General features: G+C 43.2%; 1 protein-coding gene across 1 annotated transcript; it reads right to left on the bottom strand.

The window, feature by feature from the left end:
- Positions 1–5,310: 5,310 nt before the first annotated feature.
- fgf8a (fibroblast growth factor 8a) lies at positions 5,311–16,890 on the bottom strand. The gene is made up of 5 exons (XM_040033970.1): positions 15,327–16,890; positions 15,187–15,223; positions 14,280–14,460; positions 12,408–12,514; positions 5,311–6,834 (listed from the first exon to the last, which is right to left on the bottom strand). The coding sequence occupies exons 1-5, from the start codon at positions 15,356–15,358 to the stop codon at positions 6,568–6,570; spliced, it is 624 nt and encodes a 207-aa protein (XP_039889904.1). The 5' UTR covers positions 15,359–16,890; the 3' UTR covers positions 5,311–6,567.
- Positions 16,891–17,166: the final 276 nt, after the last annotated feature.

The following is a 17,166-nucleotide window of genomic DNA, read 5'->3' as shown; positions in this document are numbered from 1 at the left end:
GCCCGGGCCCCACAGAAGCGACGTTCCGGGGATTATGTTCTGTAAAGATTATAGTTACTTGGGAAAAGCGGGACATTTTATTGCAGCCTAACTGGTGTGGCCAAAAGAACCTGCTGCCTGCCAGGAACGATGCAGATACTGGTCAGTGGCTCATCACAAGCAGTGTTTCTTGGCTCACTCTCTGCGCTGTCATCTGTTGTTATCATGATTCTTTTCTCCTGCATACTCGGGTCGATTTGGGGGCGGAGCAGAATCTCCTCAGCACACAACTAAACATTCCTGCACAGACACACCCCATTCCCATCGCAGCCTCAGCTCTGAACAGACACATCCTCGTTACAATTACCTATCAGACTGTGCCAGTCCACCTAGCTGTCTCTGCCAGCCATTAACAGTATGTGACTTCATATCTCCTCAGCTCCACTTGGTTACATGTGGCTCAGTTCAGTTCAAATTTATTTATGTAGCGCCAAATCACAGCAACAGTTCCCTCAAGGGAGTTAAGTTAAAGACTCCACAATAGACATAAAAAACCATAGATCAAACATTAATTGGGCTTGTTAACATGTAATTTTCTGTTATATTGCAAGAGTACTGTTGCCCGCGGTGAGCTGTTGTTATTGTGTGTGAGTGGTAAAACATGTAAAGCGCTTGGAGTGAGACTACGACGTCGTGTCTTTTGAGTTTACATTGGTAGCAGAGGATGGTTTCCAATTATAAAGTACCACCAAAGCTTGATGAAGCCAGGGCATACGAGTGCTGGAAGAATGAAGTTAATATCTGGAGACGAGTTACGGAGCTGGATAAAAAGAAGCCGGCACTCACGGTGTCGCTGGGGCTCGAGCGGAGAGCCAGAGAAACAGCCATGGAGATCCCAGCGGGAGATCTGAACAAAGATGGCGGTATGGAAACACTACTTGCAAAACTGGACGCGGTGTTTCAGAGAGAAGAAAAAGACCGTATGACGCTTACTCGTGTTTTGACTCCATTGCAAAGGACCACAGCGTGTCCATGGCAGACTACATTATAGCCTTTGAACAGTGCTATAACCGGATGAAAAAGTACAACATGACGCTGCCTGACGCTGTTTTAGCATTTAAGCTTCTAGATGCAGCTTGTTTGATGAGAAAAGTCGACAGCTTGCACTGACAGCGTGCACGGACTTAACGTTTGCGTCTATGAAGTCTGCACTGAAACGGGTTTTCGGAGGGAAAGTAGCCGGCGTTTTCAACGGAATTCAACTGAATCAAGATGCAGTTTTCCTTACAGAGCAAAAAGGTCCTAAATACAAACGAAACAACGGTACTTCATCGTGGAGTGGACAGCGACAACCACTACATCACTATTTTTGTTGAATAGATTTTTTTGTACCTCAACTGGGTTCCGGAGGCAGTTTATAACTTTAGCGCGGATCGGGAGATTAATCAATTACGCTGCATTAATGACGTCTGCGGTCAGGTGCTCTCATGTTCGCTCTGTTTACGTAGCTTTGTTAGCTCGGTAATTTAGACCAGCGGTCCCCAACCCCCGGGCCATGCACCTGTACCGGTCTGTGAGTTGTTTAGTACCGTGCCGCGAGTGTTGAGGTTCAGGTGTGAAATTTATGGTTTACAGGGTTTTTTTTCTTCATTTTATCGTTAATATTTATTGTTTTTATCGTTACCTCGGTTTCCCTGTGTCTTTTCCCGTATGTTATGAATACATTTTATTTATTTATTGTTGGTGCCGGTACTCGTTTTATTTTGTTGTATTTATCCGCGACACCTTAAAGGTCGGTCCATAAAAATATTGTCGGACATAAACCGGTCCGTGGCGCACGATTAAGGCAAAACTCGGGCCAATCCTCTACTCTGAGCCCCTCCCGGATGACTGAACTTCTCACCCTATCTCTTAGGGAGAGGCCGGCCACCCTTCGGAGGAAGCCCATTTCCGCTGCTTGCATCCGCGATCTCATTCTTTCGGTCACTACCCACAGCTCGTGGCCATAGGTGAGGGTAGGGATGTAGATCAACCGGTAAACTGAGAGCTTCGCTTTTACGCTCAGCTCTCTCTTCACCACGACGGACCGGTGCAGCGTCCACATCACTGTGGCCGCAGCACCAATCCGTCTGTCGATCTCCGGCTCCCTTCTCCCATCACTCGCCAACAAGACCCCAAGATACTTGAACTCCTCCACTTGGGGCAGGAACTCATCCTCAGCCCGGAGTGGGCACTCCACCCTTTTCCGGCTGAGAACCATGGCCTCATATTTGGAGGCGCTGATTCTCATTCCCGCTGCTTCAGACTCGGCTGTGAACCGTTCCAGTGCGAGCTGGAGGCCCTCACCCGATGAAGCCAACAGAACCACATCATCCGCGAAAAGCAGAGATGAGATTCTGAGGCCACTGAAGTGAAAGCCCTCCGGTGACAAAGGCCAGCCCTGGCAGAGCCCATCACCCACCAGGAACGAGTCCGATTTATTGCCGGCAATGCGAACCAAGCTCTTGCAACGGTTGTATAGCGATTCACGGAGAGGACAAACAATGAGTAGTTATTCTACAAGAGAGAGTGCGTGACTGTGACATTTGTCAGAGATATTGCAAAACCAAGCCGAGACCTGCTGTTGGTCTACCCCTGGCTTCTGAGTATAATGAGACAGTAGCGATGAATCTACATGAGCTGGAGCCCGACGTGTGGTACCTTCACATCATCGACCACTTCACACGCTTCACGAGAGACATAACATGACACTTACAGAAATCCTCCTGAAGGTAAAAAAGGAACGAGGATGTGACTGGCACACTGCGCTAGACTGGGCCCTTATGGCCAAAAACAGTATGCTTAATATACATGGTTATAGTCCACATCAACTTGTGTTTGGCCAAAACCCCAACCTTCCTTCTGTGTTGATGGATAAGCCACCTGCCTTAGAGGGCTGAACATATATCAGCATTACATGCTTCCAGGAAAGCATTGACTGAGGGAGAGTGTTCAGAGAGGATCAGGAGAGCACTACACAAGCAACTTCGGCCTAATTTTAAAACTTAGTAGCGGCCGCCATTGTTGGCAGCTTAAATTTGGCTGCGCCGCGCTATAAATTCTGGGATATGGTGGGCCACGAAGGACACACCCGACCCATCCTTCAAATTCGGGAAAATGAAGGACGCATTTGTCGGCCGCATTTGAAGGAGTCGACGAATTGGGACAGCCTTCGTCGCCTGATAATTGGCCTTCAAATGCGGCCTCCAGAGGATGCAGCCGACGTTTTGGGACACAGTGGAAGTGAATCAGGCCTTTATGGTCAAATAGCTGCAGAGAAACCAGGACTAAGGAAAAGCAACAAGCAGAAGAGATTTGTTTGGGCCAAGAAACACAAGGAACGGACATTAGACCAGTGGACATCTGTGCTTTGGTCTGATGAGTCCAAGTCTGAGATCTTTGGTTCCACCTGCTCGGTCTTTGTGTGACACAGAAAACTTTAACAATGGTCTCTACATGTACGGTTCCCACCGTGAAGCATGGAGGAGGAGGTTTGATGGTGTGGGCGGGCTTTGCTGGTGACACTGTTGGGGATTTAGTTAAAACTGAAGGCAGACCTGACCAGCATGGCTACCACAGCATCCTGCATCCCAATGCTCCAAATGTGACTCGGAAAAAATGCACCACTTCTATTTTATTGGTGACTATGTGATGTCATTTGAACACAGTGCTAATTACGAAAAAAAAAGTATCTTTTCTTATTTAACACAACTTTCTAAATCACACATTTATTATATGACAAGAATAGCATTTAAAGTGTTCCAACATATTTATCTGTTTTGTTACGTTTGGCCGGAGGTGCTGTGATGTGTGCCTCTTGCAACAGAGGGTGCTGCAGCATCCCCAGCACCCATATTTCCCATGGCCTTGCAAAGGTGTCATGGGAGACAGTAAACTTTCTGACATGTATCGATGTACCATCCTGGTGGAGTTGGACTACCTGTGAAACCTCTGTAGAGTATGGCTTTATGCAGCTAGTGGTGACCTGACCATTGCCAAGTAAAATCAGTGGAAAAAACAAACCATCAGAAAAGATGAGGAGGAAAAAACTGTCAGTGGCCTTCCTGTTTGGGGGTTGTGTCATTGTTGCCCCTCCACTGCAACTGTTGTTAATGTCATTAACACCAAAACACCTGAAACCGATTAACAACCTCCAATTACTTACTAGCTAAAGTCTCAAGTTTAATGTGTCAGATCTTTACAAGATCTTTTGTCGTATGTCTCTCTGCTTTGCTTTTGCAGTATGGTGTGGTTCTTAATCTTTTGCTCCGTGAAAACATCATTATTGAGCTCTTCAGCCAAATACTGAGCCTCTGAACATAATTTGAATAGAATCGTCAGTAATCCCTGCACAGTTAAGGCAATAGTTTTGTTAAAGCTGTTGAATAAAAGCTGAAAATCTGCATGACTTAATATTACAATCTAACAAATCAATTACTTTGCATGTGTGTGTGTGTGTGTGTGTTTGAGGGTGCAGGTGGGGCCCATTTTGAATATTTTCATTACTTCTGCTTGTTATCAAGATTCTAAAATGTGCACTTCAACTGGTAGCAGCTCTGATCTTTACTCAAACCTTACGTTATTTATTTCTATTTATTGACTTTTTTGTCAAGTACTGATGGATACTTTTGTTGTGAGAAGACATTTTTTCATTGAAACTGTGCAAATCTGGAAAATACCACCCTATTTCAACTGAAATAAAGAGTTGTTTTTGTGGTTGCCATGCTGCTGCAGGGATAAAGACTGGTACTAGAGATGCACAAATTAAGCTCACTAATTTATTCAAAACAGATTAAAAGGATGCTTAAGCATTAACGTGTTTGCAGGGACAGTCTAGCGGAGAACTGTGGCACTACATGACCTTCATATACTTGCTACTTATTGCAGAAAGGTGTAGGAAGGATGGCTCCGCCCTAGAAGGCTGAGGTGTAAAAGAGCCCAACCATTTCACCTAAGAGTAATTAACAAAGACGTGGAAGACAGAGAGAAACAAAACCTCTCCACAGTTCTGCCAAACCATAACAGTATAATGTGGGGAGGCTAAGTGATATCCAGGGTGGGTGGGGGAGATGGGTGAAGAGAAACTGAATCTCTTTGGTTCTAGTTATTGAAAGTGAGCTGTCGTGGCTTACTCCTTCAACTCAACCAGGGCCATAAGTTTCCCAGTCCCCAAAAAACCTCCTCAAGGTCTTTCTCCTGTAAGATGTCTGGAAATGAATAAGAAAAGGAAATGAAATACACCTACAGACCAGCAGAATGAGCCAAACTGTGATGTCTACCCAACATGAGCAACAATGTTACCCTCGCTACAGTAGAGTGTGTTACTTGGGTATGACTTATCGGTCTATTATTTGACTTATCTATGTGTTTTGCTTAAGGAAAATAAAATTGAATAAACATAGATAGGACGACTATGGGGATGTACAGAGCCTCTGTCATTTTGTATTCTAATAACAGTGGAGGAAAGCACTGTGCAACATGCAAGCAGGTACAAAACAGAGGAGTTCTGCTTCCTGTGAAGGCAAATTGGTGTTATCCTCATCAACCAGTGAACTCTAATGCCATACGTACGGAGACATTGGAAGACACACACTCTGCAATCGGTCAGCTTCATTACTCATTACAGTGTGTGGCTGTAGGGGGATGAGGCCAGTCAGCAACATGTCTGACTTTCCAAGGTTTCACAAATGGATCCCAAGCAAGCACGTACCAAACACGAGCTTCGGTATTCTAATGTGCATTTATTACACGTTTTAAATAAATAAATCATCCGTAAAATTATTTTACACATCCTCAAATAAAAATATATTTATATATGTATAAAAACAGACATTCAGCGAGCAACGAGAAGACAAAGGGTTAGGGGATGTGTCCGTGGATTACACTTACACTTCAATGCATTTTGTACACATCGAGACAAAACAGTCAGAACACAAGCCTGTGAATATCAAGTATAGCTGCCATGTTGTTCCATTCAATGCTAGTGAATGTCTGTTTGGTTGAACTGTGTGAGCGAGATAATGAGCAATCCCAGTCAGGACGCAGCGCCCAGCAAAAAGTGTGGACTGCAGTGTTACCAACAAATAATTCTGATTATAGTCCTTGTTGCCTCCTGTACACTACGAGACAGTTTGTGTGTCTGAATATAGCGTTCCCTGGCAGTGAGGTCAATCAGGGTCCTTCAAGTCTCCTTGAGCAGCAGGCAAGAGTCCAAGAAGTGACTCCACTGATAAAAACAACGAACAATAATCAACACAGGGCACTCTACTAAAACGATATCCTCAAAAAGTCAAACACAGTCATGAGGATTAAAAACAAACTTTTCTTTTTCTTTACTTTTTTACACAAGTCAGTACTAAAAACCCGGAGTACAAAAATATATGTTTTTTGTCTTTGTGTGGCTTTTTTTACTTTACAAAAAATAAACTACTCATCAAGGTATCATATTTATCAGTATAAAACTGTCTCCAGAGGTTTTTGGGGAGAGAAGAGAAATCCAGTCAGGTTCTCCTTTTTCTCTGACTTTTCCGTTTTATTCTCTGACGGGTATCACGTACGCTTAGTCCTTTGACTGAAAGGGTAGTGGATGAAGTCAAAAGGCCGGTGGTGGCTCGGATGGGTGGGCTGGTGCCCCTTTGGCAGCCTCTTCATGAAGTGGACTTCACGTTGGTGCTGGCGTGTCCGTGAGCCCTTCCGTGGACGCCCCCGACGAGTGAAAGCCATGTACCAGCCCTCATAACGGACGTTCTTCAGCGCCGTGTAGTTGTTCTCCAGAACGATTTCGGTGAAGATACAGTCACGGCCTTGTCCGTTTTCCTGCAAAATCACAAATGACAGAAAAAAGAGGATATTCACAAAAGATGTTGAAGATTTGCAGACTGAAAACCTTCCCCTCAAATGTGCAGCGTATGCTACAGTCATTACAAATCAAACAGAGGAAGATCACTATTCTCCCCCTTCAACAGACCTCCAGCAACCCTTGTGGGCCAGTTGCAGCAGCGCACACCTTCCTGTCCTAAAGCCTTAATCAGACCCTAAGTGTCACTTTCATTCCAGGTTTGACTTCCTGTTGCATTTGTGGTTAAATTTAACAGCTCTGGTCAGCCAGAATAACAATCAGTAGATGCTTAAACACACATCACCCCCAGGTCTGCAGAGTTCAGTGAATCCCATTGAATTTAAGTTCCAGGTTACATCAGGTCTTTACGACAATAAAAGGCAGGCTATGAAAGATGGGTGACGTATGGATGAACGTGTGATGTCCAGTTGGTAACATCATAAAGTAAAAAAAGATGAGACAAAGTGTACAGTGTAGTTCTCTGAAACTGCACTAGCACGCAGTCCTGGCCTACTGTACAGAGTGTGTTAAAAATAGTCCTGGCACACTCCTGTACACACACTGAAAACACACACTTTCTGTCAATTCTTCAACACAAGCACACACACGCATATGCACGCACACATATACTGCGGGTGAGGTAGGTGGTGACTGGGCCGGTAGCTTGGGGCAGATGGTGTTCAAGGTAGGGTGCTGGGTGGGTGGAGCGTGTGTGTGTGTGTGTGGTAGGGTTACAGAAAGGCTGGCAGCTCTGTTTATTAGCCATCACAGTGAGAGAGGTCAGGCAGTCACCCACTAAGACACATCTCACATGACAACGTTAAATGCAGTATTGTGGAAGAGTCCTGAGCCAGCCCGCATTTCTTTATTTCTAACCCTTCCAAAGAGCCAGACTTTTGTAACTTTTAAAAGTGGTCCTTAGTAATAACTCTATGGGCTTTCCGAAGGTCTTCTTCAGTCATTTTCAGTCTGTCTGTTAGGCCACCTAACACTGACCTATGAATAATACGAGCATAAAAAAGGCTAAACCAGCGTTGTATCTACACATAACGGCCAACTTCAAAAAGAACCAGTTTTTCAGTTGTATCTTTAAGCATGTTGTTACTAGCAACCATTTACAAAAACACATAGTTTGTTTCCATGTCTTTTGTTAAATCTAAATGCCAAAGATAACAATTTAAGAACCATAAAGTAATAGTTGTGCACCAACAAGGTGATTCCCAAAGAGCTATTAAGGGAAATGTTGGCATATCTCAGCATGGTGTGAAGAAATAGTTGAAGAAACTGGACAAGTGGAGGATAAAAGAAGAAGTGGCACATGTAAAAATATCTGCAAAAGATGAGCAGATGAAAGCCATGTCCTTCAGAATCAGGAAAAAAAAGAACCCAGATGTTCCTGTCTACTATACCGGCCACTGGGTTATGCGTATATGCCCTGTGTGCTAGCGTCTTGCATCCTGTGGTTGTGTGCTGGATTGTCTCCGGGGTATCTGCACAGCCTGCTCCTGGGCTCTTGCCTGGTGAGTTAGGGTCCAGCGTCTATAGATCTTGTGCTTACAGTTTGTTCTTGTGCTGTTTTGATTCGTGCCTCTGTGCTGTCTTTCAGTCCAGCTTTCTTCAGCCATTAGTAGCATGTTTCGGTATCAGCCAGTAGTACGTGCCGTGCAGGGGCTCGTCCTTCTATGATGGTTCCTGTTCTTGCTTCTCTTCTTTCTCTGGTTTTTGCTGCCTGACATATTCACTAAGCACACGATCAGTTGTGGCCATCTTCCTGGTGTACTCATTGGTCTTTGTTGTTTTATCCTAGTGGTTTTGACACTCACTAGTCCTCGACCTCCTTCCTTCTACTTAATGTACAGCCTCAGGGTGATGGACTTGGGGAGAAACCCTCCTTGCATGGTAAGGAGCTTTCTTGTCTTAATGTCACAGGGTGCTATCGCTTCCTCTGACCAGCTTATTATTCCAGCAAAGTATCTGATGACCATCAGGGCATTGGTGCTGATTGCCTGGATGTTGTTTTTCCAATTCAGCTGACTCCTCAAGACAGAGCAGAGAAGACCAGTCGCTGCACCACCGAGATTTACTACAAGAAAGCCTTTGATTCAATCCCTGACACGGGGATCCTGGAATGGCTTGAACTGTACAAGACCAACAGGGCCCTAAGAACCTTCATCAGGAATTCAACGAGGATGTGGTGAACAACACTACAGGCCAAATTCAAGACAATTGCACAGGTCACCATCAAGTGCAGGATTTACAAAGGAGGTGCCCTGTCCCCACTGCTGTTCTGCATAGGCCTGTTCTGCCTCAGTGAGATCATTATGGATACTGACTATGGAATGGTGCAATCGTTAGCTGCCTTCTCTACATGAATGACATCAAGCTGTATGGATCAAACTAGGATCTACAGCAACAACATCGGAATGTCATTCGGATTGGAGAACAACAAGGAGAGGGAAGGTAATCAGAACTGAGTGGATTGCACTACCAGAAAGCATACACTGAGGACAGCTACAAGCAGCTGGGAATCCCACGGGGAAATGGAAACCATGAAGAGGAAAGCCACAACCACCAAAAACCTGCAGAGAGTAAGGCAAGTCCTGAGGAGTCAGCTGAATGGGAAGAAAACAATCTGGGCAATCAACACCGACTGCTGGTCATCAGATACCCTGCTGGGGTAATAAACTGGCCAAAGCAGGAAAAGAAGTTACTGACATCTCCCAAGACCCCAGAAAGAAGAGGAGTTAGAGGAGGAACCATCATGGAAGGACAGGCCCCTACACGGCATGTACCACCGCCAGATCTGTGTTCTAATCGGTCTACTAAAAACTCACTTTAATACATTTAGTTCAGTTTTAAAGTTTTGAAATCACTTCAGTCTCAACTTCACACCAGCTGGTGCAGGTGCAGCAGGAGGGGAGGAGTCAGAGAGAAACTCAGTTCGTAGAAGAGAACCTGCCCGCGACCAGGTTACGTCGCAGCGTCTGTTACCCTGGTAAGTGACTCAGGGTTAAAGTTAACTCTCGTTCTGGAACTGAGAACCCAGAATTCCCCTCATCTCGGGTCGTTAGCTAAACCTGTTTCCTGGAATAGGACGAAAATGCTTTTGATACCCATCAGCAAGCTTCTAACATAATTCTGGTTGGATATTTGACCACTTTTCTTATCTGGCTGGTTTACTGGTATGAACCTGACTTTTAAGTATAGTCCACATGCCCATGTTAATGTCAGCCTAGTTTATTTATTCCAAAACCAGTTTTTATGTGTGTTTGGGATCATTGTCCTGTTGGAACACCCAGCTGTGTCTGAGTTTCCACCATCTGTCGATATGATGTAAAGTTAAAGAATTAGGAGGTAATCCTCTTTCTCCTTTATTTCACCCATTTTGTGCCACGTACCAGTATCACTGGCAGTAAAACAGCCCCAGTGAATCCTGCTTCAAGTTAAGCTTGAAGGTGTTGTCACAGTCTCCGTCCATGGCAATGTAAAGCTGGTTTCATTATGGGCGGTGATGCTGGCATTGCAGCAGCTTTCCCTTATGGCAGGCTTGAGTCCTGGTTGTTCCTGAATATCTTGGGCAAATTCTTTTCCATCTGAGGACAAAAGTTTGGGTTTCTCCTAGGACTTCCAGAAAGATGACACATCTAAATCACTAATTACATATAACTGCTTGAACAGATGATCATGGAATCTGCAACTGTTTAGAAATGGCTCCAAGAGACCCTCCCACTTTGTGCAAATCTTCACTGAGCTCCTTAGACACATTGTTACAAGCGTTGCTCTCAAGCAAGTTATTTTTATGTTGCAAAGAGAAACTACCAGCTGTAGTCAGTCCTGATCACTAATGTGATTTTAAAAGGCCTGGGCCTTGTCAAATTAAAAGACATAAGTGAGTGTGCATCTATATTTGAGTCCATACGATTACTTTTGGCCATGTGTGGATTGGAGAAAATCCCAAATAAATTCAAACCCAATTCTTGTTTTTTAAAATGATTGAAGGTGTGTTCTGTACATTCATTCCACTTTGGAAAATCAACAGTTCAAAGAAACTGTTAAAAGCAAATTTACCATAACATTTATAATAATTGTGTGTACACTTCTGGCCACACAGCGTATGTTTTGTCAAAACTGTGACAGCTGTTGATGCCAGTGTCATTATAACTCTGTATTGACAATAAATTACCTGTAAAAATGTAATAATGATAGTTTAATATTAATGTATATATTTAGATAATTCATTGTCTATGAAAAACGCCTTTTGTAAAGCTTGGACATCTTATTTACTTTAAAATAAGTTTAGTCAGGATCACATAAAGTCAACTTCAGTTATCAATGAGTCCATGAATTTCTTTTAACCAGTTTTTAAAAACATATTCATAGTTGTCCCACAGATTTATCTTTCTGTACAGCAACTTTAAAAAACTCCTCGTATTGATATCGACACGTCTCTGTGATTAAGCTTTCTGAGTAAACGTCGATAATTACTTTCCCACTAATACTAGACTTGATAAAGTGTTTGGTTCTGTGCTCGTCCTGTTGCATTAAATAATGTTGACCACTGTTTGATCAAAACTCAGATTATTAAACTTTTCCCTAAACCAGCCAACCAGTGGAACCAGCTCCCAGTTTGGACTGGGTTGACATCCCTACTTTTAAGAGTACACTTAAAGGTTTTCTTTTTGATGAAGCTTGCAGTCGGGGCTGGATGAGGTGATGCTGCAATGGGACTTGGCTGCTGGGGCTTCCCATGATGCAGTGTTTCTTTTTCACTCTTCATGTGTTTGGACACCACTACTGTATGTAATCATTAGTAATTAATTTTAAACCATGGGTCTCTTTCCCCTCACCCCCACAGGCAGCCTCGTTCTGCCTGTTTCTCTTTGTTACAGGAAACTTTCCTTCCTGCTTGCCCATGGGGTTGTTAGGGTTGTCTCTCTAATATTGTGGGATCTTTACTGTATAATATATGAATGTGAAATGAAATGGGATTGCACTGAATAATGTTATAGATTAGCTTGATTGATAGAATTAATCAATTAGTATTATTATTTTTTCTAATGCGCCATTAATTTTATGATTTATTTATTTTTTGACCAGGATAATAGTCACTCTGACATTTAGTGTGAGGAAGAAGCTGTTTCCAGGTTTAGTCTTTGTTTTGCTTTTAATGTGATTTATTCACAGAAAAAAATAATGAAATAAAACGAGTAAATCAAAAATGACTGTTGCTGATGTTATTGATTAAAAGCATCACTAATATGGAATAATTTTCATTAATGTGACAAACAAATGACTTATTCTCTGACATGCTAGGCCATCTGGACCCTGGATACATGACCCTTTCAGTCATGTGGTCAAAGTTCTGTCTGATTCTTTTATATCAAAGAAATCTATTTGATTTCTCTGATCTCTGCAAATTTCTCCCGAGGTCTGCTTAAAGCAGTGGATGGAGCAGTATTTTCTTGAGCTGTACTGCTCCATCCATTATCATTTAGAATCAGCTAGTGAGTCGTTGGACCATGAGCTGGCTGAAATCAGCTTTGAGCCTCACCTTGCCAATGAGCTTCCCTCTCTTGTTCATGCAGATGTATAGGTCAGTCTCAGCTCCCCTGATGCGCACTCGACTTCCAAAAGTATCTGTTTCCACAATGAGTTTAGCTACAGAGATCAGACAAAAGAGTTCAGTCAGCAACTACAACACAGAGACGGTTTCTGTGCCTTTTGTTAGACATTTTGCTTAAACATTAAGCTCTGAATAAATGACTTTGCAGACTATGCAACCAGAAAAAATGAATCAAAAACACACACAAAAACGCTTGCATGTATTTCCAAGCATACATACTCTCATTCACAGTGAAGCCTATGGGACCATTCCTGGGGATTCATGCAAGTTGGAATTTTTGCAAAATGATAAAACCACGTGTCTCCTGAGCCTTTGAAACCTAAAGAGGCGATCCTGGCAGTCTCATTAAGACTCCCTTTTCAAATAATTCAGCACTGACCTCATGCATAGAGCGGCACATTTATCTCTATATCCTGAAAAGTACTGAAAGACATAGGAAATACAGGATTTTCATGTTTATGTTACTTTTTTACCCAAATACAAAAAATATTAGTAAATTCTCCTGTTGAAATAGTGCACAGTATTTTTATATCTCCTGTGTTTGCAGTGCATTCATCTGACATTCACACAGATATTATTTCAGAGCACCTTAAGACAACAGCAGATTGTCTATAACATTAAATAAACAATGTTTCAACAGTCACATTGTTTTAAATAGATTAACTATTGAGAAGCAGCAGTTACAGCTGAGCTGAACGATGGGCAGAGAGAATGTAGAAAGCACACAGACTTCCCCGTTCTCACTTTCTCTTTCATTCAAAAATGTACTTCAGGTGATCCTAGTTCGGACACACACACACACACACACACACACACACACACACACACACACACATGCACATTCTGCAGCAGCAACATTTTAGGCTCCTGTACAGACAGTAGTAAGAAGAACACTAAACACTATTGATGCTTAAAGAATAAGTAGGTTAGCTCCATGGAAGACTGTGCTCGAAATAAAACAAAGAGTGTAAAGCTCGATGAGGCCCATTAGATTCTGAGGCAGGACAGAGAAGGGTTAAAGGTGGGGGCTGACATGGGAGCAAGAACTATGCAGGAAATGTTCAGGAGGCATAAGTAGGATGGCTTCTAATAGCTCTTCCAGATCTGCATGATCTCTAGAGGATCGCCTCCAGCACCATCCACAGCCAACTGGACAATTTTTCTAGGCCTCTTCCCCTCGAATAGTACAGACTGAATTCAGATAGAGTGCAAAGAGGCTACAAGTAAGTAACTCAATACTAAGTAAGTAATACTTAGTATTGAGTTAAAAAAAGAAGATAACGTTGATATCGTTGCCTTTCTTGGGAAATTTAAGCATCTTCAGACAAGACAGAAACACAGGCTCCAGGATTAATGATTGAAACGAACTGACACATTTATAATGCACGTAATGTACTTGACGATGTTTAAAGGATCTTACTCTTTTAAAATAATTTCAGACATTTAAATACAAAAGGTGATTTTGCAACTATGTTAATGTTCTCTCTTAATTTCCATATAGTACAGTGGCCCACCTTTCACTGTTAATATGGTTGAATTACAGTGAGAAACAAAACCAAACAAACAATTGTGAAATATGTCAAATGCTTCGAAAGCTTAAAAAAGAATGAACCAGGTTTCATTTGTAAGACTATAGTTCGATAAGCACAAATTATGGTAATGTTTAAAAATAACTGAAATCTACCTAAATGAACGCAGATAAATCAGGTTCCGCGGTCTCTGCGCTGTGTGGGGCGTGAAAGCGATTTTAGAGAGTTGTCGGTGCAGTTATTACAGCAGGAGTTACTGGATTTCTCTTACCGTGCGCATCTCCATCCTCGGCCATGGCGTTGATCTTCTTGTTGGGCAGGACCTGTACATGTTTGCCGCTGGTCCGGCTGTAAAGCTGGTAGATCCGGATCAACCTGCGGCTCGTGCGGTCCGTCACTTTGCTCTGTTCGCTTACATGCTGCGTGAAATTAGGCGGGGACTGATTGGTTACCTGTCAGAAATTAGACGGCATTACTTACTTATTTATTTAAAATTTACAAGGTCGGTCGCGCGGCTTCGGGTCGTTGACGGGACTTTGAAACAGAGAGAAAACGCGTTCGTTTGTTTTTCTCACTTCTTTCTTTCTTTCTTTGGGTTTTTTGTTTGTTTGTGTTTTTGGGTGGTGGTGGGGGGTAACTGTAACAAGTTCCAGAAGAGCGGCTGCCAGATGAAATTAACAGGTTCCAAAAAGACGCACGGTGTGATAACAGGTTGTGCATACAGGAGAATGCGCGCCGCAATGCCCAGAAGAAGAAGAAAAAAGACGTCGTATGATTGAAATAAAAGCCCGACTACTCATTCATCATGGTGTGAAATAATATGAAACTACTTTAACTTCGTTCTTAATGTGTGTTTTTCTTTCACTGCACTCTCTCTCCGTCGCGTTCCGCTGTGATGGAATGAGTGGAGGTAACGGAAACGTTGGATCTTTCAACCCCCAATCTGTGCCCGAGCATCTTGTGCCAGGGCCAATATGTTCATCAGCAACCTGTCAGCAGGCCGCGCGCCGTGGGAGCCATTCGATACTGCCGTATTACAACATGTTATGTTACCTTTCCCCCTCTCTTTATGATTGCTGCGCATCGCTCGCTTGGACTGACGGTTTTTAACCTAATTCTTATTTTTGCAACTAAAATAATTTGCAGTATTTTAAAGACAAATTGAAGTAATGACATACCTGCGCGTAGTAGAACAATGCAAATAAGTGCAGAAACCTGCAAAAGAAAGAATACCGTGCATTCAGTGACTTAATACGGGGCTGCGTGGAAAAACATTAATAGTGCGTAAAGAGTCGAGGTTAAGCAGCACAGCACTCACACACAGCTGAGCCTGGATGGGATGGGTCGCATGTTGGATGAAGTCAATTTTTACTAGGATCCGTTAATAAGAGCACACAATCTACAAAATAAGCAACCAAGTCCAAAGATTTCAAAGGGATCCAGAAAACGGTCAGATGCGCTGACAGACAGGTTTAAAAAAGCACAAGGGACACATTCTTCATTACATCTGTGACCTTCGCCGACAAAATCTTGCTCAGTTGAAACGGCAGTTAGTGCTCATAATGTGTCATTAAGGTATAGCTGCCCGCGTCTGTCACAGAGCTACCCAAAGTGCACTTGGAGAAGAAAAGCTCTGCGATGAAGTTTCTTTCTTGTTTCTACGTACAGCCCGTCACTATATTCCTCCTGCTTTATAAATCCTCGTGGGTCCTCTACGGCCTTCAGGTGTGTTTGCAGAGTGAGCTTACTCGGTGTTGTTGCACTGGCTCGATGCTGCAGCTCCGCTCGGCTATGGCTGGACTACAGACAGGACTCTCCTCTCTCTGCTCTCATCCCGCAACGCTCCCGTGTCAAGCCTCTCGCTCAGTGCTCACACACCCCCGGTAAAAATGGCAGACTGAGAACAAGCCCCCTTTTTCTACAGAACAAAAGCGACCCCCCACACCCCCAGCCCCACTCTTTCCTCCCTTGCCTTGATGCGAAACATCTCTTTACCTGAGTAGCGCTCCGGACTTTGTTGAGGAACAAAGAGGCGAGGAGGAGCCCTGGCTGCCCTAGGGACTGCATGAAAAATTAAAACCACCAAACAAATACAGTAAATTACAATAAGGCATCAGGGTGATGAACACTTTTCTGCGGGCTTTACCTGTTTGTCACAAAGGCGATTTGATGACCCCGCAGACGCTCGCGTTGATCAGTTCTGGGATGCAAACATTGAACAAACAAACCAAAACAAAAACACCCAAATACAAATACAAACAATTAAAAAAGAAAACTAAATCTGATAAAGACCACAGCCTCTCTTTCCTGCAACATTTAACTAGACTGCAGTGACTATCTGGCTTTTAAAGCCTTAATCTCATGGCAGAGGGAGACATTGGTTCATTAAGGCAAAGCAGACAGCAGTATGTGACCTTCACACCTCACAGCCTCCCGAGTTATATTTAAGAAAGCCCTTAAAGACTTAAAATGGCCAGTGAGAACTTTATATCGCTTTGATGTCTGAAAGGAGGCGGTTGGATGAGGAGGTGCGGGTTAATTAGATCAGGTGGAGTCATTCCTTCTTTTTTTTTTTTAGATTATAAGTAATGTCCAGGTTTGCTCTGATGAGTTTTTGTTAAGAACACCCTTAAACCTCATTAAACCAAAGCCCCCCAGCCACTGAAAGAAGATGGTTTCAGTGAAGCATGTCATACAGACTGAAGCCACCAGTGGGTGCTGCAGCAGAAATTATTAGGTGTAGGAAAACACTGGTTGCCCCCAGTGTTCTTAGTGACATTATACTGAATGACAGTTTAAAAAGAGAGTGACATTTCATCTATTATCTGCTCTACTGACAGGCTTCATGTTGGCACATAGTTTGTTTTTCTGTTTCCTCCCCTCCCTCTCATTAGCCTCCTCTGCTCCGTGGATGTGCGCACATGTGGATATACATCTGTGTGCAGCGACAAGTTAAACATGTAACCTCAGTTGAAACATTACATGGGTCAGTGTGTGAGGTAATGTGTGTATTGTGGCTGAAAACTGTAATAAAACTTTTTGCATGTGTCCTTATGTGTATTTGTGTCAGTATTTGTGTTAGATGAGTGGCAGGTAGCTGCTATTCTGTGTCCTGGCTCAGGGTCCTGTTGCCCTCCCCTTAACCCTGGGGGCCTGCA

The sequence above is a fragment of the Simochromis diagramma genome, unplaced genomic scaffold (assembly GCF_900408965.1).
Source record: "Simochromis diagramma unplaced genomic scaffold, fSimDia1.1 OVJJ01000176.1, whole genome shotgun sequence".
Classification (NCBI taxonomy): domain Eukaryota; kingdom Metazoa; phylum Chordata; class Actinopteri; order Cichliformes; family Cichlidae; genus Simochromis; species Simochromis diagramma.
The sequence above is the reverse complement of the archived record's forward strand: the minus strand, read 5'-3'. Positions and strand labels throughout refer to the sequence as shown.

Excerpts from the sequence above, each read along its gene's own strand:
- fgf8a (XM_040033970.1), bottom strand. The coding sequence starts at position 15,358 with ATGCGACCCATCCCATCCAGGCTCAGCTGTGT. Across the intron at positions 14,461-15,186 it reads CATTGTTCTACTACGCGCAG|GTAACCAATCAGTCCCCGCC; the intron begins GTATGTCATTAC and ends AATTTCTGACAG. Across the intron at positions 6,835-12,407 it reads GAGGGAAGCTCATTGGCAAG|GAAAACGGACAAGGCCGTGA; the intron begins GTGAGGCTCAAA and ends GTGATTTTGCAG.